Source organism: Pectinophora gossypiella, chromosome 23 (assembly GCF_024362695.1).
Source record: "Pectinophora gossypiella chromosome 23, ilPecGoss1.1, whole genome shotgun sequence".
NCBI classification, from domain to species: domain Eukaryota; kingdom Metazoa; phylum Arthropoda; class Insecta; order Lepidoptera; family Gelechiidae; genus Pectinophora; species Pectinophora gossypiella.
The window spans coordinates 5,610,246-5,635,615 of record NC_065426.1 but is presented as its reverse complement, the minus strand read 5'-3'; the positions used below and the strand labels follow the sequence as shown (position 1 = coordinate 5,635,615).

Genomic DNA, 25,370 nt, shown 5'->3' with positions numbered 1-25,370 from the left:
CTTTGTCGTCCTATTCTTTCATAATCTTAGGTAGTCTAATTTGTGATCAGAAATAAGCAGTAATGGGCGATTCAAGAAATATAAAGGTAAATCGAGCTCTTACTATATTAATGTTACGCTCTACCAATGCTTAAATATTATTATTTTAATTAAATATTAAAATTGGCATTAACAATTATTATTCCAGACATGCGTATTATATTGGGAGTGATTAAAAGTATGTAAACCAATTTGTTTACATTCTGATAAGAGTTATCATTTTGACATTTCACAAGCTGTTAGCCTGTTACCTAACCTAAATTTTACGGTCCGTGTAATTGAATTGTTGTCTGTGTAATAAATACATTTATAAAACAATGGCTTATGACTTAAAACGAGAAGATGAAGTCAAGGAGTACATAGAAAACCTTGGTATCGAATACCGCTTCGGCTGTTACAAGGAGAAAAAACCTGAAGTGTGCCATCTTTTGGGTGATTATTTGGAGGCTATAAAGAAAGATTTTGACAAAGCTGGGAAAGTGTATAAGAACAATTGTGACGAATATAAGTTTGGGAAGTCGTGTTTGAAGTATGGGAACTATTTGTTGGTGGGTAAAGGGAAGGAGAAAGCCGACGCGGCTGCGGCACTCCCATACTTCGAGAAAGGCTGCGACCTGAATGATTCCACCGCCTGCCTGCACGCTGGAATGCTGTACACTGCTACTGGACCTGGTATCAATGTTCAAAGAGATGTTCCTAAAGGTAATTCTCATTTTATTTGTGTTAGGTACTTGTTATACACTATCAAGCAGGGCAGTGTTAACTTTTGTTATAAACTGTCTTAGTGTTCATATTTGCTTTAAAGAATGAGATGTAAATCAAATTATTATAAGATTAATAAAATCAATTGTCTTTATGATGCAAAAATTTATTGAATTTTCTCTACTAAGATTTTTATTAACCTAAACTCATTCAAGTCTATACTCTATACCAGAGCAGATAATAAAATGGAATTTATAAATTATTGTTCAATCTAATACAATATCCTTTTAATATTTTCAGGATACAACTATCTCAAGAAAGGCTGTGACAGCAACGAAGAAATGGCATGTCACTATCTCTCTGGTATGTACATGACCGGGGTACCGAAGAACCCTAAAGACTTCAACCCACACAATCCAGAAAAGAACAAAAACATTGAATATATAATCAAGTCAGATATGAAACAAGCTTTCCAGTTTGCTAAGAAAGCTTGTGAACTCGGTAACATGTATGCTTGTGCAAACATCAGTATGATGTATAAAAAAGGAGACGGTGTAAAACAAGACCCCGAGGAATCGAAGAGATACTTCCAAATTGCACAAAACTTACAGAAGGCACACGAAACCACAAAAGAGCTCAAATTCCAGCAAGGCTTAGGGGAAAAGTAACATAAGATTTATCAGCTTAAGACCATATACAAAGTCGTTGGGATTGCCTAGATGCAAAAGTGTTTCATCCAAATAATCCAAAGGACTTAGTGAAGGGTCAAATATTGCATTTACCTCATTAGAAGAATACCTCGGACAGCAAATGGTTTTTGAATAATGTTGTCATATTATACAATAGATAATATCATAGTAGAAGTATTTATTGTTGTACAGCTTTAGATGAAATTATTGGAATAAAGTGTTGTTTGTTGCTACATTGTTTCTTTTTTTTTGTTGATTAAGACAGGATACTCCCAACCTGAAAACGAAAACTAAAACATATTCCACACAATTCGACAAAACAAGCTTAATAATTTGTACTAGGTAGTTGATACAATATACAGATTTGTATAATAACAAAGTCAGTAAGTAAGTATAAATATTAGATATGTGTGAAATTTTCCGTTGATAAGTTTTAATATCTGCAAGTTTTCCTTGTTGCGCGTGTTCGTTTCCTTACAAGATTTCGCTTTCGCAAGCGTGGTCAACGATTTCCCCCATTCGGCGCATATCGTTATCGGCCTATTAGCGTCGATTAATTTCAAATACGGCCTCTGTAGTCCAGTGGTTGAGCGTTGGTCTCACGATCCGGAGGCCCCGGGTTCGAAATCCGGTGGGAACGTATCACAAAAATAACTTTGTGATCCCTAGTTTGGTTAGGACATTACAGGCTGATCACATGATTGTCAGAAAATAAGACGATCCGTGCTTCGGAAGGCACGTTAAGCCGTTAGTCCCGGTCACTACTTACTGATGTAAGTATGTAGTCGTTACATGAGCCATGTCAGGGGCAGCTCAATAATAAACCTGACACCAGGGTTGATGAGGTTGGTAGTCGACCTCATAACCCACACGATAAGAAGATTTCAAATATAATCCTCACAGATGACGCACCTAAACCGAGCCGCGCGACCAACTGGGCACCGACATGTTGTCTTAATTTTTTTTAACCCCAGCGCTCCAAATTTCTCCAGCTAAGTAGTTAATGCCATTTGTGGCAATTCTGCAATAAGTCACGTGAAAACTAAAAACATCCATTTCAGATTGGTATAATCGGCGGGTCAGGCTTCGACGACCCGACGTTGTTCGAAAACGCGACAGAGCGGGAAGTGAACACGCCATTCGGGCGTCCGTCTGACGTGCTGGTTGAAGGTTTGCTGAAGGGTGTACCCTGTGTTCTGCTTGCCAGACATGGAAGGAAACATCAGTTCCAACCTAGGTATGATGCATTCGTTTAGAAGATTTATGAAGTAAGAAATTATTTCTCTACAAAGAAACAGGCTTCTTCTATTGTATTCGTCTATAAAAAATGAAATTCTGGTTGCTAAATAAAGACAGATCTATAACTGACGAAAAACATATTATTTTTTCTATTTAAATTATTTATGAATTTTTAGTCAGGAAAAACGCAAAACTTAATAACTTAAAAGTAACTGATTTGATTAGTTGGAAATTAGCCTGGCGACATCTTCCGAGACAAATGGGAACATAATTATTCTCCCCCTTGACCACATTTTCTACCACATGAATATAGTAATCCAACAGCTAGCAAGTGCGATTCGCGCCAACTTCACTCAAATGACAGGCGATGGCGCGCGCGCGAACCCGCCATCATGTCCATTTGCATTTCGAATTTCGAACAGTACAGACATCAGCCCGGAAGTACGTTACGATGTCTGGTGTATTTTCTTAGTAGGTACTAGATTTTACGCTGTTTGTGCAATGATTGTAAAGTACAATCGCGAGTAACGCTATTTGCCGGCAGCGATGTGAATTACCGCGCCAACATGTGGGCGCTGAAGGAGGCGGGCTGCACCCACGTGCTGGCCACCACCGCTACGGGGTCGCTGGTCGACGAGTACAAGCCTGGAGACTTAGTTGTGCTGGATGATTTTATTGACAGGTAAGTGTAATGTGGGTAGGATTCTACCTACATTTAAAATAATTTAACAAGTATATTGAAGGTAGTTTTTTTTTCTTCTTTGGCGTCATGCGATTTGCATATTTGGCATTAATGTAGATTTGAATGTAGAAGGTAAAAACTTAGGAAACGTTTATGGAGAAAGGAATTTGGATAGGTACGAAATTTTGAAATAAAGGATCATAAGGTAAGGTTGAAGGTAGTTGTAGATATCACCAGTTCGCACGTGGCGCGATTCGGCTTTGGCTTATCTAGGACAATACAGTAAGGAAATCATTATCATCCCTGTTTCAATAAGGATATGGGACCTGCCTTCCAAGTTTCTCTTAATTGAAAATGAACTTAACCTTCTGCCTTTTTTCCACTGCCCTATTTTCCCAAAAGAAAGTAGCATGGATAATGTTACACCGACAAGAGCGTGGCTCTTAAATTAGTGATGACCTAAAAACGTAGTTCAAGTGCTTCGCCCTCCCCTATGTGACTTCCGTTAGAAAGTAGATAGTATGTTCCTTTCGCGTCTCCCCGCTTAGAAACCTCGGACAATGAAAGTAACTTTGCGCGCGAACTATAAGACTTAAACCCTTGTTCACGTTTATGTTTTAGGTGACTACCTACATATTTTATTTCTATCATTTTTACAGGACTTGGGGCCGGAAATGCACGTTCTTCGACCGCACGGAGGGCGGGCCCCGCGGCGTGTGCCACCTGCCGATGCGGCCCGCGTTCTGCGAGCGAGCGAGACAGGCTATGATACATGCTGCCAAGAATAGAGGATACTCCTGCCATGAGAAGGGGACTGCTGTTGTTATTCAGGGGCCAAGGTAAGCAACGTACCATTATTAAACGTGTCTCTGATCAAGGCGTGTTCTTTCAATGAGTAAAAGGGTGGATAATAAGCAGGAGTGGAAAATATTTATTTAGTAAACTCAATTTTTTGACCGAAGCCAGTAAGTCTGTATTTTTGAAAGTAATCTGTAAATTGAGGTGTCATAATTATGATTTTGGTTCAATTAAATGCTTTGTGATCCCTAGTTTGGTTAGGGCATTACATGCTCACCTTGTTGTCCCAAAAGCAAGATGATCCGTGCTTCGGAAGGCACGTAAAGCCGTTGCTCCCGGTAACTACTTACTGATGTAAATTAGTAGTTACGTGGGCCTGTGGTGGCTCAATAGTAATCCTGACACCAGGGTTGATGGGCATGGTAATGTCCCTCACAATCTACACGATAGGGAAGATTTCAATGCTAGTTCTGGTTTTTTAATGTCTTCAATTTTCTGGGTTTCCTTCGCTCGCCTATCATTTCTTTACCTGTCTTTTCGGGCTGTGAGAGCCAAATATCATTTTACAGTACAGAAATGCAGACCATTCTCTTTCAGATAGAAGCGAGTTTCATTTTTTTTTATTTACTCGCTCACTTAGGGCATTGCTATAACAGTTGACAATATAGTTTTCAATTCATCCAGTGGCCCTTGGCCGGTAATTTTTGTAATTGCACGGATACACCGCCTAACATACATGCTTATGCTATGCAAGTAACATCATCATCATCCTGCCCTTATCCCACTATATGTGGGGTCGGCATAACAAGTATTCCTCTTCCATTCATTTCTGTCAGTCATCTCAATACTCACGTCTTTTACACACTTTCTTAGGTCGTTCCCTACCCCTATGTCCATCTACATTCATACTTTCCTCGTACCGACCCCGCCGGCGTGGTCTACGACTTCCCCCAACAAGGGTCGATTAATTATTTCAAATATTTTTTTCCTCTCAGACGACGCCCTGAGCCGAGGTTCGCGCCCAACTGGGCACCCTCGGGCCTGTGGTCTTAAACGTCGTACCGGGTGAGAGCCTTCAGCGGTCCCCATTTGTCCGGCCAAGTAGTTAATGCCACCTGCGGCGAATCAAAAAATAAGTACAATAAGTCACGTCAAAAAATAAACCTTTCTTCGTTATGCCTTTCATCCCCCTAGTGTTCATCACTGCTAGAACGTTTGTATTTAAAATTGTGATTAATATTATAAATGTTTTTCCAGATTTTCGAGTCGAGCAGAGAGCCTGATGCATCGCCAGTGGGGCGGCCATCTTGTGAACATGACTACTGTTCCTGAGGTAAGCATATTTTACCACTTTTATAATCGAACTGATATTATACTTATATCTTATTAGTGACCCGTGACTCTGCCCGTCCCATTAGATTACAAGCTCGACTGTAACGATTGTAGATATACAATAAGCTAGGACAACCTAGTCAAATGAGATACTTTTTACGAATAGAAATACACACGTATGACGTCATCAATAAACGTGATCAACTCTTTATGTACCTAATTCTTAATTCAAATTTGTAGTTCAGTTGAATTTTTTTTTTAATAATCTTAGAATGACTTCTATTTATAAATTAGCATTTATAATTTCTTTGACCCAGACATATAGTCTAATGCTACCTTCTTAAAAAAGTATATAATATGTAGATTATGTAATTCTTAATTCAAATTTGTATTTCAGTCGAAAATTTTTTTTAATAATCATACACTGATTTCTAATAAATTAGCATTTATAATTTCTTTGACCCAGGTATATAGTCTAATGCTGCCTTCTTAAAAATAGTATATAGTGTAGATATAGTGCCTGCAAGAAATTGCTAGGAGCTCGATCGTGTATTTTGGTATTCGCGTACTGCGTTCCCGTAGTTATCTCATCGTAAGATTATTTGAAATGCCTACTTGAAGTCGTAGTGTTGGCTGTTTGATTTTTGCATGGAACTGTGTATTTACTAATATATTATGATCGAAAGGTACATGAATACTAATCTAGCCGTCTGTTGCGTAACTAATTGGTAAATTGTTTACTGTTTTGTCCTTGTATTAATCATTATCCAAGTATTATGGAATTCGAAGTATGAGTAGCTCGGTGGCGCAGCGGTAAACGCGCTCGGTCTGCGATTGTTGAAGTTAAGCAAATTTCCCAAAAACCGTTTTCATCTTGAGCTCCTCCGTGCTTCGAAAGCCACGTTAAGCCGTTGGTCCCGGCTGCATTAGCAGTCGTTAATAACCACCAATCCGCACTGGGCCCGCGTGGTGGTTTAAGGCCCGATCACCCTATCCATCCATAGGGAAGGCCCGTGCCCCAGCAGTGGGGGCGCTAATGGGCTGGTGATGATGATGATGGAATTCGTGATAGCCCTGTTCGACGTACGCGTGACTATTATCGTAACGTCACGGGTTCGAATCCCCGGTTCGGGCTTTAAGCCACAATTAGAATTCGAGTTTGAATTTTTGGATCATAGATAATCGATGTCACGTGGTCTCTGGGATTTGTGTCCGGTTATAGCAATAGGTTCGCCCACTATTACTATCGACCATGACTGACGTGGAGCAGGTGTGTACTATACAGGGTGTTAGTGATATCGTAATGAATACTGAGGCGGATGATTCAACGCACGATTCAGAGTTGATATCAAGTGGAATTTCCTGTCGGAAAATTCATGAAAATTTGAATGTTTCTTTAATTTGAGTTCCATACTTTTGCGCCGGAAAATTAGACTTGATATCTACTATAGATGTCTGAATCTTCCCTCAAAGTTTTCGTTACGATGACACTAACATCCTGTATACACATATGTTTGTATTACTAGCTATGTACTATTAAAATTCCACGAAATCCGTCTTCTAGAGAGCAGGTGCGTTTTAAAAAAAATTGACCAAAATTTGAGACTCCTGGCTATTTCCTTGCACTTATACTTTATGAAATTTTGTGATGAGTTATTCGATGACCTTTCGTTGTATTTAATATGATGATAATTTAATGATGATGATGATTCCAGGTGGTGCTAGCGAAGGAGGCAGGGCTGAGCTACGCGGCCGTGGCGCTCGTCACAGATTACGATTGCTGGAGGGAGAATGAGACCTCGGTCAGTACAGAACCAGTGTCCATTGATTGATAGGGTGTTAAGTGTCATCGTAACGAATACTGAGGGGGAGGATTCAGACCATGATTTCGAGTTAATATCAAGTGGAATTTTCCGTCGCAAAATTCATGTATCTTTTGTTATTTAAATTATTTTCCGTTCCATACGTTTGCGACGGAAAATTCCACTTGATATCAACTCGGAATCATGGCCTGAATCATCCCTCGAAAGTTTTCGTTACGATGTCACTAACACGCTGTTTTTATATCAATGCTAGTGTCAATCTGGGCAAGCAAAGAAAATGTGTGACGCAGAAAAGCGAATCTTTTCACCGCTTTTTTTAATAAACGGCTTGTGGTCCAATGGTTGAGCCTAAGCTCACGATCCGGATGCCCCGGGTTCGAATCCCGGTGGGGACATATCACAAAAATCAGTTTGTGATCCCTAGTTTGGTTAGGATATTACAGACTGATCACCTGATTGTCCGAAAGTAAGATAATCCGTGCTTCGGAAGGCACGTTAAGGCGTTGGTTCCGGTTGCGACTTAAGGCCCTGCGCAGACGACAGACTATCCGTGACGCACTTTTTAGTCTGTGAAAATATAACCTATGCAATTATATGCAGTAACGCGCCGGACTTTTTGCGCGTCGTGTGCGTTGCGTTACTGCATATAATTGCATAGGTTATATTTTCACAGACTAAAAAGTGCGTCACGGATAGTCTCGTCTGCGCAGGGCCTAATCGTTACATGAGCCGAGGGCCTCAGGGGCCTTTGGCGGCTCAATAATAACCCTGACACCTCGACCTGGGTTGATGAGGTTGGTATTCCACCTACAACCCACACGACCTCTCAGGTTGTAATAGTTAGTACTGTATTTTTATAACGGCATATTTCGTACGAACATACGGTCGCATTATAAAACATTACTATTTCTAATGTACATGTTCCGCAGGTGTCGGTGAGCGAGGTGCTGGCCATGTTCGCTCGCAACGTGAAGAAGGCGGCGGACGTGATCGTAGACGCCGTGCAGATACTTGCAGCGGACACCAAGCTGGACTACTTGGATGGTCATAAGGTAATGTACTTATTGATACCTAATCGTCGCGCAACTAAAGCGCATATATATCGTTTCTGTGTGTGTGTGTGTGTGTGTGTGGTGTGTGTGTGTGTGTGTGTGTGTGTGGTGTGTGTGTGTGTGTGTGGTGTGTGTGTGTGGTGTGTGTGTGTCTGTGGTGTGTGGGTGTGTTTCTCGGGATGGCGTGAGAGATGTCTGAATAGTCACGATATGTGTACGTAATAACTCAGCATAAAACACATAATAAGGGGGTTTTATCGCGTTTAAAATAGGGATATGAGACTCCCGATATTTCGACACTGTTGCAAGTGCCATGATCACGGGATGACTGATGAGATTGGAGTGGCCACTCCATCCCTATCGGGAGTCTCATATCCCTTTTTTAAACGCGGTAAAACCCGTTATTATGTGTTTTAATTATGTTAACCGCGTAAACTTAAAACAATGTATAACTTGCTTGAGGTACAGTTTTCATGAGCATAGGTACAGTTATTACGTACACATTTCGTGACTATTCAGAGATCTTTCACGCCATCCTGACACACGTTTCTGTGTGCTATGAATACAGTGTTAGTGACATCGTAACGAAAACTTTGAGGGATGATTCACACCATAATTCTGAATTGATATCAAATGGAATTTTCCGTCGCAAAAGTATGGAACTGGAAATAATTTAAAAAAAAGAACACAAATTCATTAATTTTCGGAAATTCCACTTGATATCAACTCAGAATCATGGTCTGAATCATCCCCTCAGTATTCGTTACCGCGTACTTGTACGGGGTGTTAGTTCTGTGTAAAACTAGGTTGTTTATGAAGTGTCCGGGGTGTGTTTTTAAGTGAAATTCAATGTACTTCATGAAACGGGAATGTACCTCCATGAAACGGGAGTAAGTGAATCCGGAAATGTCGTTAAGAATTTTTTTAGTTGTAAGATTTGGTTCTTCTTACTATGGTTTTTTACTCTGTCATATTTAAATATTATTATTGTTTCAGGACCTCGTCTCTTCTGCCATCATGTTGAAGGAATAATCTGCAGTTTCCATTACAAGATCTATTAGAATGTAAGTACAAAACTTTTTATGCTAAATATTATCCAAATTAAAACACAGTTATCTTAATAATAGCCATTTTATTGATTACTTAAAACCCACCATACAAAATGATCAAATCTCTTAAAAATACTTCCACACAGCGACTTATTTATTCATTAATTTTACTGTAACTTAATTCTCTATTCGATTTACGTATTATTCTTGTGCAAGTAATCATTGATCTATAATTATATTAATGTAAAATGTTTAACACTTTCACGGATACAGATCTCGGGTCTTGTTATGGTATTCATTCAATGGTTCTAAACACTTGGAATCTGGGGGACATCGCCTGCGTTCTGTCCTTGAAAGTGTTAATGTTTAAAAACGTTATTTATTAATAATAGCTTAATTTACTAAACATCCTGAATGCGTCACTATTTCTGCATACGCTGTATCTGTAACAAGAAAATGTAACATTTAGCACGGATTGGTTTCAGAAGTATAAAAAGCATGCACCATGGAAAACTACGGCGGGCGGAGGCGCCGGCTACGGACGCGGTCGGAGACGCGGGCTACGGGCCGGGCGCGGACGGAGGCACGGGCTAGGAGGCGGACGGAGGCGCAGCGGGCTAGGAGGCGGACGGAGGCGCGGGCTAGGAGGCGGACGGAGGCGCAGCGGGCTAGGAGGCGGACGGAGGCGCAGCGGGCTAGGAGGCGGACGGGCGCGGGCTAGGAGGCGCAGCGGGCTAGGAGGCGGACGGAGGCGCGGGCTAGGAGGCGGACGGAGGCGCGGGCTAGGAGGCGGACGGAGGCGCAGCGGGCTAGGAGGCGGACGGAGGCGCAGCGGGCTAGGAGGCGGACGGAGGCGCAGCGGGCTAGGAGGCGGACGGAGGCGCAGCGGGCTAGGAGGCGGACGGACGCGGGCGCGGTCGGAGGCGCGGGCTACGGGCTAGGAGGCGGACGGACGCGGTCGGAGGCGCGGGCTAGGAGGCGGACGGAGGCGCAGCGGGCTAGGAGGCGGACGGGCGCGGACGGAGGCGCGGGCTAGGAGGCGGACGGAGGCGCAGCGGGCTAGGAGGCGGACGGGCGCGGACGGAGGCGCGGGCTAGGAGGCGGACGGAGGCGCAGCGGGCTAGGAGGCGGACGGGCGCGGACGGAGGCGCGGGCTAGGAGGCGGCGGACGGGCGCGGGCTAGGAGGCGGACGGAGGCGCAGCGGGCTAGGAGGCGGACGGAGGGCGGACGGACGCGGTGGGAGACGCGGGCTACGAGCCGGGCGCGGACGGAGGCACGGGCTAGGAGGCGGACGGAGGCACGGGCTAGGAGGCGGACGGACGCGGGCGCGGTCGGAGGCGCGGGCTACGGGCTAGGAGGCGGACGGACGCGGTCGGAGGCGCGGGCTGGGAGGCGGACGGAGGCGCAGCGGGCTAGGAGGCGGACGGGCGCGGACGGAGGCGCGGGCGAGGAGGCGGCGGACGGGCGCGGGCTAGGAGGCGGACGGAGGCGCAGCGGGCTAGGAGGCGGACGGAGGGCGGACGGACGCGGTCGGAGACGCGGGTACGGGCCGGGCGCGGACGGAGGCACGGGCTAGGAGGCGGACGGGCGCGGACGGAGGCGCGGGCTAGAGGCGGCGGACGGGCGCGGGCTAGGAGGCGGACGGGCGCGGACGGAGGCGCGGGCTAGGAGGCGGACGGCGGGCGGACGGAGGCGCGGGCTAGGAGGCGGACGGAGGGCGGACGGAGGCGCGGGCTAGGAGGCGGACGGGCGCGGACGGAGGCGCGGGCTAGGAGGCGGACGGAGGCGCGGGCTAGAGGCGGCGGACGGGCGCGGGCTAGGAGGCGGACGGGCGCGGACGGAGGCGCGGGCTAGGAGGCGGACGGAGGCGCAGCGGGCTAGGAGGCGGACGGGCGCGGACGGAGGCGCAGCGGGCTAGGAGGCGGACGGGCGCGGACGGAGGCGCGGGCTAGGAGGCGGCGGACGGGCGCGGGCTAGGAGGCGGACGGAGGCGCAGCGGGCTAGGAGGCGGACGGAGGGCGGACGGACGCGGTGGGAGACGCGGGCTACGAGCCGGGCGCGGACGGAGGTACGGGCTAGGAGGCGGACGGAGGCACGGGCTAGGAGGCGGACGGACGCGGGCGCGGTCGGAGGCGCGGGCTACGGGCTCGGAGGCGGACGGACGCGGTCGGAGGCGCGGGCTAGGAGGCGGACGGAGGCGCAGCGGGCTAGGAGGCGGACGGGCGCGGACGGAGGCGCGGGCTAGGAGGCGGCGGACGGGCGCGGGCTAGGAGGCGGACGGAGGCGCAGCGGGCTAGGAGGCGGACGGAGGGCGGACGGACGCGGTCGGAGACGCGGGTACGGGCCGGGCGCGGACGGAGGCACGGGCTAGGAGGCGGACGGGCGCGGACGGAGGCGCGGGCTAGAGGCGGCGGACGGGCGCGGGCTAGGAGGCGGACGGGCGCGGACGGAGGCGCGGGCTGGGAGGCGGACGGAGGCGCAGCGGGCTAGGAGGCGGACGGAGGCGCGGGCTAGGAGGCGGACGGAGGCGCGGGCTAGGAGGCGGACGGGCGCGGACGGAGGCGCGGGCTAGGAGGCGGACGGAGGCGCGAGCTAGAGGCGCGGGCTAGAGGCGGCGGACGGGCGCGGGCGAGGAGGCGGACGGGCGCGGACGGAGGCGCGGGCTAGGAGGCGGACGGGCGCGGACGGAGGCGCGGGCTAGGAGGCGGCGGACGGGCGCGGTCGGAGACGCGGGCTACGGGCCGGGCGCGGACGGAGGCACGGGCTAGGAGGCGGACGGGCGCGGACGGAGGCGCGGGCTAGGAGGCGGACGGGCGCGGACGGAGGCGCGGGCTAGAGGCGGCGGACGGGCGCGGGCTAGGAGGCGGACGGGCGCGGACGGAGGCGCGGGCTGGGAGGCGGACGGAGGCGCAGCGGGCTAGGAGGCGGACGGAGGCGCAGGCTAGGAGGCGGACGGAGGCGCAGCGGGCTAGGAGGCGGACGGACGCGGGCACGGTCGGAGGCGCGGGCTACGGGCTAGGAGGCGGACGGGCGCGGACGGAGGCACGGGCTAGGAGGCGGGCGGATTAGGAAGGGCGCGGGCTAGGAGGCGGACGGACGCGGGCGCGGTCGGAGGCGCGGGCTACGGGCTAGGAGGTGGACGGGCGCGGTCGGAGGCGCAACGGGCTAGGAGGCGGACGGGCGCGGACGGAGGCACGGGCTAGGAGGCGGGCGGATTAGGAAGGGCGCGGGCTAGGAGGCGGACGGACGCGGGCGCGGTCGGAGGCGCGGGCTACGGGCTAGGAGGTGGACGGGCGCGGTCGGAGGCGCAACGGGCTAGGAGGCGGACGGGCGCGGGCGGACGGAGCCGCAACGGTCGCGGGCGGAGACGCGACGTGCTAGGAGGCGGACGGACTCGGGGAGGCGCGACGGTCTAGCAAAAAAAGAGAAAGGGGGTGACGGGGCGGGTTTGGGATGCGCGGCGAGGACGGGCTAGGCGCGAGACGGTCTTAGGAGAGGGGTTACCAGATAGGTTTCACAAAGAAAGGGGAGATATACCTGGGCGCGTGAAATCTAGTTCTTGGTCCACGGGTTGCGCGCATGCTGCCCGGGGATCATGTCGAGCAGGTACTGGCGCTGCGCCTCGGCCACGCGCTGCATCTCGGCCGCCATGGCCGCGCCGCCACCGCTGGAGCTGGATCCGCCTTTACCAGCTGTAAATTAAAGAACAAGCTTAGAACACGTTACACGGACAATATGACAGTACGAAAAGTACCGTGACTGAGCGAGCAGCCTTATTTCCGCACGTTTGCGTGAGAGCCTCACACATTTGCGCGCACATTTGCCTCGCACGAGCCACGTCCTGAGGATTTTCCTCGCGAGAATGACCCGTGGAGTGTTTTTGAACGCGTACACAGACTTAGCCTGCGCCTATATGTAACTCTGAACAACATCATAATACGTACATCTCTTTCCGAGGGCGGAAGCTTGCGCCATGGCCAGCTGGTAGGTGTACAGCAGCGGTGAGAACTGCATCATGGCCGCTGCTGCCGCCGCCGGGGACATGCCGCCGCCGGACCCGGAGCCCGACAGGCCTGCAACAACACATTATATGAATAGACAAGCTCAAGAAGTCCCTAGATCACTTCGGAAGGGATAGAAGGCCCTCGTTGAAAGGAATCCCTTGAAAAATCGACACTGATCATGGGGCGTTACCTCCATAGACTTACAGGAGTGCATGTAAATTGAATTTCATAAATCTGATCATAAATAAACTATATATATTTTTATTTCATAGTTTTATTTTGCTCGATTTAGAATGATTTCAAATGGAGCATTATTACCTCAATGTAGGAAGTACAATGAAATGGATGTTTAAGACATCTTTGCTCATCGTCATATTGACTATATCTACCTATAGATATCTGTAGACAACACTACACACATATATATACACATCTTGAATGTAGGGTTACCTCTAAGCAGCTGGTGCTGCAGCGCCTGCATGGCGGCCGCGCTGTGCTGCTCGAACGCCATCTGTGCCGCCGCCGCCGCTGCCAGTTGCTATGAACAACACAATATCATTACTTCAGGGGAGTTAAAAAAGGCAAACAAGGCACAGACAATTTAAGGCAATCTAGAAATGTAATAACGGCAATAGAATAAAGGCAATAGTCTTCTCTCGTGTGGGTTGTGAGGTGGATTACCTAACCTAACCAAACTAGAGATCCCAAAGTGATTTTTGTGATATATCCCCCACCGGGATTCGAACCCGAGACCTCCGGATCGTGAGCACTACTGGACCACGGAGGCCGTCCATGGCAATAGTAAAACCCGACATTATCTTGAAATTTGATTAACATTAATTATGCGCTCACCTGGTGCTGCTTGCTGGAGCTGCCCTGACTTGCGCCGCTGGAGGACGAACCTGGAAGGACACAGCGGATAATACTCACACTTGAAAACCCATAAATTTTATAGGCCAAACTAGACTATGTTTTAGGCAGTGTTTACTGAACGTATATTTCAAAGTGTGTGGCCCATTACATGGTCTCAGGGAACGACTTACATACAATTGCCACTAGCAACTAAATGACTGCTCAAAACCAAAACAGTAAGCCACAACATACACTTTTACAAGGCAACCAGAAATGTATTTGTGCTCCATGGTATAATAAAACAAGTGACAGCTAACATTTCAAGGTAAGCCGCGCTGACGTCATCTCCCTCTGTCGCCATTTTGTAAAAAAAAAACAAATTGGTATGGTAACACTCGCTCATGTAACACGTCATCACGGATAGCAACGGCGGTTTTTCATAGGATTGTTGGATATTGTATTATTATACCATGTTTATGCTCTGTTATTGAACAAAATCAAAACTTAGTAAGACTTGTGATAAAAGCACGAAACACCCGATTGTCGGGTAATAATTCGGGTTCTATGAAGATAATTATAGAGCACTAAGTGAATCAGGACAGTCAAAAATACCAAGAAAAGGTAAGATTACACTATGCTATAACGTAAGAGGTGAGGAATATAAAGAGTTGATACATGCTAGTTACCTTTACCTTTCTTGGCGGGCACCTCGCTGGCGGGGTCGCGGCGGTCGGCGTGGTGGCTGCGGAGCGACTCCGACGAGGACATCGGTCTGCTAACGGAAGATCTACTGTTACGGAAAATATCATACAAACATATGTAGTATGTGTAAGTAATAGGCTAGTTTCCGACTAGTCAATAAAGTATTTTAAACGTCAAAACACGGAATTTGTATGAAAAAGCACACTGACGTCACAAAAAAAAATTATAAAATGTCGAACTTATAAGTTTTTCAAGATTCATAAATAAGTTAAATGGAAAAAAAAGAAAAAGTTTTCAGTCAGTTTTAGTAATCAAAATTCCACAATTTACCTTTGACCCAGGATAGTATCCAATACTATTAGGATTTATAATTTTACCTCCATAAAACATACTATAATGTCCCTTATATACTACACGATCTGATCGGGAAAAGGGAGTTATTGGAGAGTAACCATGGCAACCACCCGTGACCTTGACGCATCTAGCCTGTCGGACAGGTAGGTAAGCTCTTTTGGTAGGACACTGGCAGGGAGTGGATCAAATAATAAAATAAAGCCTCGTGTCCTTTAGGCGACATTATCCCCGGAGATTTCGCCAGACATAATTGACATACAGTTGGAGGGTCGGTTTGGAGACACGCCACTCGACGAATGTCGCCTAGTGAAGACGAGGCCTTAGTGTGTATTGGTGTATGTGTATGTATGTGTGTGTCACCTGGCGGGCTGCGCGGGCTTGGGCGGGGGCTGCGCGGGGGCCGCGGGGGGCGCCGCGGCGCGCGGGGACGAGCGGGACACCGACATCTGCGGGGACCATAATGTGAGCCAGCTTTTACAACAAACATGTGCGCGCCTGCGTAGCGAGGGATGTGTTTGCTAACCACCAATACAACTTCTTGCTTCCTTAACCTGTAGGGCTAACATGTGCAACGTGATAAAATTTTGTAACGGTCATTTTATCGATTCTCACGATATAATTACGTGAACTCAAGTAAGTCATGTCGTTCTGTCAGAATTACGTGTCACGCATGTTAGGGAAAAAAACAAACTTATCGATTTAGACAAAATTTATTGAATCGATCGATAATTTTATCACGTTGCGCATGTTAGCCCTGCTGACCTCACTCAGCGCAGCTCCAATGAATCGATTCCACGAGTTCTTACAAACACATTCCTCACCACGCATCCTCGCTCATCTTTAGTGGAAACACATCTGCGATCACTTACCGAAAGCTTGGTGAGTTGTGGGTACATAGTTTATTTTCTGACCGATGTACCTCTGACTACTCCAATTGGGATATTGTGCACTTATGTCATGTTATGCTACCTTACTGTGAGTAAACAAAATAGAGCGCGATTGCGCCCTCAGAAATGCTAAGACGTGGCAGAACATAATATAAACAGCCTATATACGTCTCACTGCTGGGCACAGGCCTCCCCTCAATTAACCGGAGGGGTATGGATGAAGTATATTTCACCACGCTGACCCGGGACCAACGGCTTGACGTACCCTTTTTTTTCAGGTGATTCAAGTCTGCTATGTCTTTAGACAGTCTCACAAAGTGCTTTCGACAACGTCCACATCGGGAATCGGAGCCGGACGTTCAGATCGTGAGCCTGTAAGCACTAGAGCACGGGCTGCAGAGCCGTACCTGCATGGCGGGGCGCGGCGCGGCGTGCGCGGGCGGCGGGTCGGGCGCGGGCGCGGCGTGCGCGGCGGGCGCGGCCAGGCGGCGCTCGATCTCCTGCTCCTGCTGCAGCGCGCGCACGAACGCCGTCTTCAGCCGCGCCGTGTGCTCCGCCTGCAACACGCGGCGCTGTAACGGGCTGCGGGGCGGGGGGCGGGGCAGGGGGGGCGCGGGGCGGGGCCTACCTTGAGCGCGCGCTTGACGTTGCCCGACACGCACAGCTCGCACAGGCGGCGGCCGGCGGGCGCGGGGCTGAAGGTGGCGTCGTGGCGGGCGCGGCCCGCGGGCGCGGCGGGCGGCCGCTCCCAGCGCCACACGGGCGTGAAGTCGCAGCCGCACTGCGCGCACACGGCCGGCACCGACGAGCGCGGCATCCTGCCGGCACAGCGCGCATCAGTACCGTAGGGGAAACACTAATTAACGTATACACAAAAGGCTAGTACTAAACCTAAGGAAACAAAAATGTATTTATTGGTTTTTAAATGTGTCCGTTTTTTGTTATTAATGCCAATCGATAGTTGAGCGAACACACATTCAGTACACGTCTATTTAAAAACGCAAACTTTTGTCTTTTTGTAATTTAATTACCATCACGAATGTGATAGATAATTGTCAGTTATATCAGTTAGTAAAATTGAATGCTTATTGCAATAAAAGTAATCAGTCGCGTCATCTGATCGTGCCAACTTCAATTAGGCTACTTGAGCACCCTATCACCTTGCCGAGTGAAGAGAGGGAACTCTTCTAGTCAGTATAGATTACGCAAATAAATTGAAATGCTCCCGAGTCCATTGACACTACAGGTTAAAAGATTCCTCGCACATTTGCTCGCACAATCACATCGCGCGACCGTTTGCCAATTATGACGACGCCATAGCGAACGTTAGCTCTGCGCGTATCAATGTTTTAACAATCACATACACAAGACATACTCAAAAGTAACTGTTAAAACTGTACTTACAATCGTAATTAAATCAAGATCGAAAAATCACTTCAACAAAAATTTTAAAACTAGAAAATATAAATAGGACTAACTTTTCATTTCCCGGACTGACTTCGCCGTAGTTGGGTAGAGATACATGTAATTAAATTTAATTTATATAAATAATAAATATTGAATACAGGCAGGCCTCACGATAACAACTGACAACTTAGTTCAAGTTTATGTAAAGAAATGTTGACAATGGTGCCGATTCTAGCAAGCGCCTAAATTTATTTTAAGTATACGTGATTTTTTTTAATCCACCGAAAATAAAAAGGATAATCGTCAGGCTAATATCCTGACAGAATTAAGCTACCTGTTCCATTCTTCCAGGTTATTGTTTCATTCACTTTAAAATTAACAGCTGACAATCATTATTTTTCGCGGATAAGAAAATGACAGGTATAACTTAAAATAAATTCAGCTTTAGTGTGAATCATTAGTATATATGTGAATGTTTTGTCAGTTTTTATGTGGTGACCCTATACAGGGTGTTAGTGACATCGTAACGAATACTCAGGGGGATGATTCAGACCATGATTCCGAGTTAATATCAGGTCGAATTTTTCGTCGCAAAATTCATGATTTTTTTTAGTTTTTTAAAATTATTTTCAATTCTATACTTTTGCGATGGAAAATTCCACTTGATATTAACTCAGAATAATCAGCTGAATCATCCCCCTCAGTATTCGTTACGATGTCACTTACACCCCACACAAGTACATACAGTAGCCATACAAGTAGGTATGGGTATTAGTGACAACGTAACGAATACTGAGGGGGGTGGTTCAGACCATGATTCTGAGTTGATATTAAGTGGAATTTTCAGTCTGAATATTCATAAATTTTTTTGTGTCTTTTTTAATTATTTTTCGTTCCATACTTTTGCGACGGAAAATTCCACTTGATATCATCTCAGGATCATGGCCTCAATCACCCCTCAAAGTTTTCGTTACGATGTCACTAACACCCTGTATAGGTTTATTACAATTACAATATATTACTTCAAAGTGTAACAGATCATAAAAATCGAATTCGCAACATTAAATATAGAACATATTATTTAATGTTGAGATTAATTAGTGTACTTTGTAATCATAAAAGTAAAAAGTATGTATGTACATGTTGAAATAAGCTAATAAAGAAAACTTAAGTTTAGCGTTAATGCGCGGGCGGAGATCCGCTCGTCATTGAATCAACCAATCATCGCGCGGAAGAGAGCGACAAGGTGCCGTCTCTTTCGCACGCTGTGATTGTGTAACATCCATCATTCCGCTACGCTCCGCGTCAGAAGAGCCATTGAGCTCAAATGTCAAATAGAAATATTTCTTTTAGAGATGAATTTTGATGTGGCCTTTTAATACCCCTGATGTACATATTGGTTATAAGCAAATAAATTGATGAATTTGAATAACGGTGTGAGTTTTTAAGGTATAGAGATGTGTGTAGTGTGCAGGTAGTGATGGCTGTATACCGGTCCTCGTTGGTGAGGTAGTCGACCACGTGCTCGAGCCCCACCAGGTACACGAAGTCGGTGTTGCTGGGCGACGGGATGAAGTTCATCTCCGGCGGCGGCGGCTTGGGGGGCGGGATCTGAATATACAATATATTTTTTTGTCAAATACTAGGGAAAAATATTCACTTGTTTTCGAATTCATGTTTGGATCATAAATGATTATCACGTGCTCTGCGGTGAAGGAAATATCGTGAGGAAACCCACATTCCCGAGAAATGCCTTTTCGGAGGCATGTGACCTAACCTGTATTGGGCTGGTTTTCCCTTCGCGGGTTGAAATGTCAGACAAACAGTCGCTTCTGTAAAAAAACGGACTTGTCAAATTTTCAGGTTAGGTAAGCGGACCCTGTGAAAAACGGGATAATGCTCCCTAGATGATGACTAGGAAATTCATTAAACATACATACATAAACGCACGCTTATTTCTCATAGAGGTAAGCAGAGACTATTGGAATAGTAAAAAATTTCGCAAGCGTAAAACGTCTTATTATTAGAACTACATACATACAACTCGCGCCTATTACTCACTGTGGTAAGCAGAAACTATGGAATCCCATTTGCTTCGATCCTGACAGACTTCTCTTGCTTCCACAATCATCATCGTCTCATACTCGCACGCCGGTTCAAAGTAGACCGTACTAAACCTTTTCCAAGAACATCCCCAATTTGGTCAACGTACTATCCTAATGTATCACGTAATGTACTGGGTTTTATGTCTAGATTAGCATTTTATAGTTTATCTTTCAAACAATCAATATTTTTTTATTACACAAATAACATGAGGCAGGCACTTCAAGCAAACAAATTCAACAAAGAAAAGTTGGTACCCAATTGCATTATTTTTTTATTTTGGAGGCCTTTGCGCAGAGCACTAGGATTTACATTATTTATCAAGCTATATTGCGATTGAGTGATTGATTGTTTGAGATTGATTTGATTAATCTGTCCGTACCTGCAGCAGGGTCTTCTCGAGTTGCTTCCTCAGCGCCAGCTTGGCGGCGGCCTGCCGCTGCGCCGGCGTCTGCGTGTCCTCAGAGCTGCGCGAGCTCGCCTGAACATACACATTACATTATTTACACAGTACTAAATCATCTCCGACTTCTCAGAGAAAAGATAACAAAAAACGCATGAAAACCTGTTCAGTAGTTCAAATCTTTATCCAGTAGGTAACATAGTTACACTTTGAATCGTCATATGTTTACACAAAGAACGTCTCATTCTCACTACCTGTATAGCCGCAAGAAAAGAAGCTGCAAGAAAAACTTGGGCACGGACCCTAGATGTTGTTTTTAGTACACGCGACAAGTCCGTACATATAGATACGAGAAGATCATGTTGTTATTCTTCCTTTCATAGACTGTTCACAAGAATTTGTCCACCCAAAACAAATTACGTTCTCTTTTTGTTACAAATCTTTTTTTATATGTAGTTTCTAATAATAAGTAATAAAAATAACATTTAAGTAGGAAGTTGACGATAACTTCAGACTCAGAGTAAAGCTGAAGAAAATAGGAAGGATTTATAATATTTCTTATTGTCTGTAGGTTCTCGAGACCTTCAAGTAGTCACAAAAAGGTGTAGAGCTCGTTTAGCTTAGTATAAACTATAGTATAACTATAGCTACATTTACGCCATCTATTGTCGTCCCAACACCCTTAAACAATAGGGTTTAGATTCGGACAAAAGGACATTACGGAACAGGACATTCGGTCTTACGACTTTAAAGTATATGAACGAATAAACATGTATTGTACAAGTGGTACATCACATTCTATACTCACGGCATCGCTTGTACTACTCGTGACAGACGAGTTATCCTGAGCCGGCTGTTTGTGACAATCAAATATTATATCACTATCACAATGATAGCTGCATTATATCATAGGATACCCGCGACAATCGCGCGGCACTAAGCGCGAATTATATAAAGGGCTTCGACCAATAGACGCTGCGAATGCTATCTCATCATCTCCCTAGCATTTATCCCGTTTTTTCACGGGGTCCGCTTACCTAACCTGAAGATTTGACAGGTCCGGTTATTCACAGAAGCGTCTGCCTGTCTGACCTTCCTACCCGTGAAGGGAAACCCAGTCCTATACAGGTTAGGTCACATACCTCCGAAAATCATTTCTCGGGTTGTGGGTTTCCTCACGATGATTTCCTTCACCGCTGAGCACGTGATAATCTTTGCTGCGAACGCTATATGGGTCGTTCTTCTTTTTTATCGACAATGATCTGTCTTACGTTCTGCTTTTGATAAGTTGTTTTAGAATTTTTTTTCATGTTTCCATTGTCCAAAAATATAGTTATCTTATTATACTCAAAATACAAGCAAAATACTAATCGGTTCCTCAATTAGTTATTAACGTAGCTTCATTGTTTTTCACAAAATTTTGTGACAGAGTGGTATATTGAAATGCTGTCTCCGATGAAAAGGGCCACTCTGTCACAATATTTTTTGGAATACGCCTGCAAAGAAAAGTATGTTACCAAGATAAAGAGAACCACTAAATAGTCCTTTACGGACAGATCTTTATATGATGTTTTAAAATATTTATTGCCGTTATAATTTTTAAGATGTTAAGTCCGATTAATTGGGAAAATGTCTTTTTATTGTCGATAAAAAAGAAGAACGACCCATATACGATAGATAGATAAACGTCATACGGCTATTGGTCGAAGCCCTTTATATATATCGTGGCGCGGAGGTCGTGCCGTAGGGCAGTATGAATACAACGAAAAAATATCATAACAAAATATTTTTATATTATATTATTTCTATACTTTTGTGGCGCAAATTACACTTTAAGCTGAATCATTCCTCTCAATTTTCGGCAGTTTGCGCACGGACGAATGAGGATAAAAACTGCTTTTTCTTCCTTCACGTGTCGCTCTGTTGAGTGTTCTTAAATTTTGACAGTTCCTCATACCATTTGAGTAATAGTTATATGTTTACACTATAACCCTTTACGCAGTGTTTAACTGCAAAATCATTGTATTTATTGCCTAACGATCGGAAAGAAGAAAACTTTACAATCAAAACTGCCTTTTTCAAACTGATGGCTTTTCTTTTTCGTAACTCGTCCTTCAGACGATTTGATAGCAATTCATCACGAATTTTTGTACAGTATGGAGAACTGACAAAATTTAGAAATACTCAACAGTCCTGCCGCCTACATTTGCGCTTCTAGTTTTTAATTTTATTATGCACGGTCACGAGCATTGATATGTATACACTTTGGTACCATTAACACACACATTAACTTTTGTCACATTAACTTTTTTGACAAATTGAACTGTAAGTCTCACTAAATGTCAAATATGTTAGTGCGACAGAGTCCTAAAGTGGGAACATTATATTGCTCATGACTGTACACGGACGAAGGTTTGCGCGCTCGCGTGTCCTGCCAGTTGGTGCAGGCAGGAACACGGTTGGGTTTCAGCAGGTTTTATCCACCCAGGGAGACCCACATAACCAGTCCCCCTCCCGCTCGGACGGTTATTTCCTAACATTAAAATAATAATATAAAGTAGTGGTTACCTTGTTGGTGGCGTTGTGTGTGGCGGGAGGCGGCGCCGGCGTGATGGTGACGGACGGCGTGATGCTGGCGCCACCACCGCCGGACGACTGCAACCAACATACACAGTATTATACCACGATCTCCACCAGTGGTCAACCACTGCCTATATCAACCAGACAGTCTAGACGCTTCTAGTGACACCTCATTTGTTAAATTCGGATAACCGGTTTAGAAGTTAGGAGGGAACAGACATACATACACACATACGCAACGATCAAACACATAACCCTCCTCTTTGCTTCATTGTAATCGGGTAACAACATTAACATAATCAAAGGCAAAAGTATAAATGTCATTCAACCTATTTTAGGAGACGTTAAAAAAAAAACTGCATGAAAATTATAAAAGAATGTTTTTTTAATAGCTTAATCTTCGATTTAAAAATATATACATTTTTTTTGAAACACCTTATACAGGGTGTTAGTGACATCGTAACGAAAACTGGGATGGTTCAGTCCAAGTGGAATTTCCGTCGCAAAAGTATGGAACGGAAAAATTAAAAAAAACAAAATTTTCATGAATTTTCCGGCAGGAAAATCCACTTGACATCAAATCAGAATCGTAACGAATATATATGGGGTTGATTCAGACCATGATTCCGAGTACCCTAGGGATAAATATAGGTAATATGCGTACCTGCGAGCGGTAGGGCCCCGGCGTGAGCGTGGCGCCGCCGGGCAGGCTGGACGTGCGGCGCGGGCCGCCCGCGCCCGCCGGGGACGCCGCGCTGGAGCGCTGCACACGCCACACGCAACAATATTTAGCTTAGCTAGCCACACGCTTACGTACACAACTACACAATCAGGTTAGGCGAGCAGACCCCGTGAAAACGGGATAAGTTCACCCTTTACATAAATAACTGTTCCGCATCCATTTTTTTCATGGCCGATTCCTGGTAGTGGTCGCCTGGATGAAACAGCTTCAGAGCAATAAGGCCGCCAGTTTGTACTGTTGCTAAATGTTTGTATGTTTTGTTTGTGTGCAATAAATTTCGGGTCGTGCGCGTTCACCTTAACGCGTTAAGGCGAGTGCTCTCTCCCTTAGCGGCTACGGCTATTTAGACTAAAGTATTATCCAGAGGGGGTGAAGTTGTTCCGGAGTACAGTGCAGTGGTAGTGGTAGCGTGGTGTAGTGTGGGGCGTACCTTGTTCTGGTGCGCGGGCGGCGGCGCGGGCGTGACGGTGACCCCGGGCGGCACCACGCAGCCCGACCCCGCCAGCGCGGTGCCGCTCACCGCCTCCGCCTGCAAACACACTATATATTACACTCCATACTACGGATTACAACTCGGATACCCAGGTTCTACGCTCTGCGTACCCTAGGGAATCAATATTAGGCAGCCAAAGTACTGAAATTGTATTCAATATTTTTTTCTTTTTAGAACGCTTTATCAGCTACTATTCCTCGGTTATACAGGTTGTGAGAACCTGCAGTAGTTTTACGTGGATAAGACGTTCGACAAAAAATATATTTATTAAAAAAATCACGTTTCAAAGTTTAACTTCACGCCAGGGTTGATGAGCAGTGACCGGGAGAGGTAGTGCCATTTGGGGTCAATAACCCTGAATATCGTGGTTAATATGGATATGACTACGAGATTTTCAATTTTTTTTTTTTTTTTTTTTATTTATTTCAAAAATTTTGTACACACAGTGATTATGCTAACTAGCATCGTTAAACCATGGTTTGTGTCGATGCTAGGTATCTACGATGTCCGTCTTACGTTATACATAGATAAGTAGGTAACAAAAACTTGTGGGTAAGCAATAGGTAAACAAACATTTTATGCAGTTTGTGTCTCGGCTACGTATCGCAGAGCGCAAGCAAGTGATATGATAACTACATAGTTACAATTGTACCTATAAAACTTATGCCTACTGGCCGATGTGCATAGCAACACGGTAATGGTGGTGGCTGCGCTCACTGCTAAGCCGGACCCTCCCGCCTTCACCTCAGCCGCCGAGTACTCGGAACCGATATACAGGGAGGCCCAGATAATGTTAACTAGATACGTACCTACTTATTTTTAAATTATGTGGATATTTTAATTTTATTATTAATTATTTATTATTATTATTTATTAATTGCGAGATTAAGTCATATTATAATATTGTCTTCTTGTACATAAATAAAAGTAAACTGTTTGATATATCATAAGTACAGACCTACTAATATTATAAATGTGAAACTTTGTTTATCCAGACAAACAGTTAAGACAAAAATAGACAAATCAAATAAAAGCGTGAGAGATTCAATATGTGGGAGGCATATCCATCCATGTTAAGACAAATCTCGCAAACGGCACTACCTATTCCGATCACCGTTGATGGGGTTGGTAATCCACCTCACAACCCGTAGAATAGAACATGTTTGAACATGTTACCTTGTGCGGCAGCGGCTGGTGGTGCTGTGACTGCCGTAACTTCCGCAGCAGCACCAGCCGCGTCTCCTCGGCGCGCAGCTTCTCCCGCAGCGCACGCAGCCGACGCTCGCGTTCCCATATCTCCGCGCTCGACAGCTCCTGTGTACATAGCAGCTTGTGTTCATCATCATCATCACCAGCCCATTAACGTCCCCACTGCTGGGGCACGGGCCTTCCCTATGGATGGATAGGGAGATTGGGGCTTTAAACCACCTCGCGGGC

At 46.0% G+C, this 25,370-nt stretch overlaps 2 protein-coding genes across 4 annotated transcripts in view; one reads left to right on the top strand and one right to left on the bottom strand.

Annotated features, from left to right (window-relative positions):
* Nucleotides 1-185: 185 nt before the first annotated feature.
* On the top strand, nt 186-10,115 carry LOC126377627 (S-methyl-5'-thioadenosine phosphorylase). Its single transcript, XM_050025472.1, has 10 exons — nt 186-741; nt 1,042-1,265; nt 2,492-2,667; nt 3,214-3,351; nt 4,011-4,190; nt 5,407-5,482; nt 7,197-7,283; nt 8,234-8,356; nt 9,353-9,420; nt 9,891-10,115. Exons 1-9 carry the CDS (start codon nt 357-359, stop codon nt 9,386-9,388), a joined length of 1,425 nt encoding a protein of 474 aa, XP_049881429.1. The 5' UTR covers nt 186-356; the 3' UTR covers nt 9,389-9,420; nt 9,891-10,115.
* Nucleotides 9,489-25,370, bottom strand: part of LOC126377526 (transcriptional repressor p66-alpha) — a 27,634-nt gene continuing 11,752 nt past the window's right edge. The window contains exons 7-22 of one of the 3 annotated variants that reach the window (XM_050025311.1): nt 25,110-25,247; nt 23,871-23,969; nt 23,363-23,461; nt 22,687-22,773; nt 20,098-20,196; nt 19,105-19,223; nt 17,684-17,698; nt 16,834-17,023; nt 16,613-16,762; nt 15,679-15,764; nt 14,949-15,052; nt 14,263-14,312; nt 13,861-13,948; nt 13,351-13,479; nt 12,944-13,098; nt 9,489-9,848 (exon numbers count right to left, since the gene is read on the bottom strand). In XM_050025311.1, the coding sequence (XP_049881268.1) occupies nt 12,959-13,098; nt 13,351-13,479; nt 13,861-13,948; nt 14,263-14,312; nt 14,949-15,052; nt 15,679-15,764; nt 16,613-16,762; nt 16,834-17,023; nt 17,684-17,698; nt 19,105-19,223; nt 20,098-20,196; nt 22,687-22,773; nt 23,363-23,461; nt 23,871-23,969; nt 25,110-25,247 (1,593 nt within the window). In that variant the 3' untranslated portion in view covers nt 9,489-9,848; nt 12,944-12,958. Of the gene's footprint in view, nt 9,853-12,943; nt 13,099-13,350; nt 13,480-13,860; nt 13,949-14,262; nt 14,313-14,948; nt 15,053-15,678; nt 15,765-16,612; nt 16,763-16,833; nt 17,024-17,683; nt 17,699-19,104; nt 19,224-20,097; nt 20,197-22,686; nt 22,774-23,362; nt 23,462-23,870; nt 23,970-25,109; nt 25,248-25,370 lie in introns of all 3 variants that reach the window. The other 2 variants (XM_050025310.1, XM_050025312.1) reach the window with 2 other exon arrangements.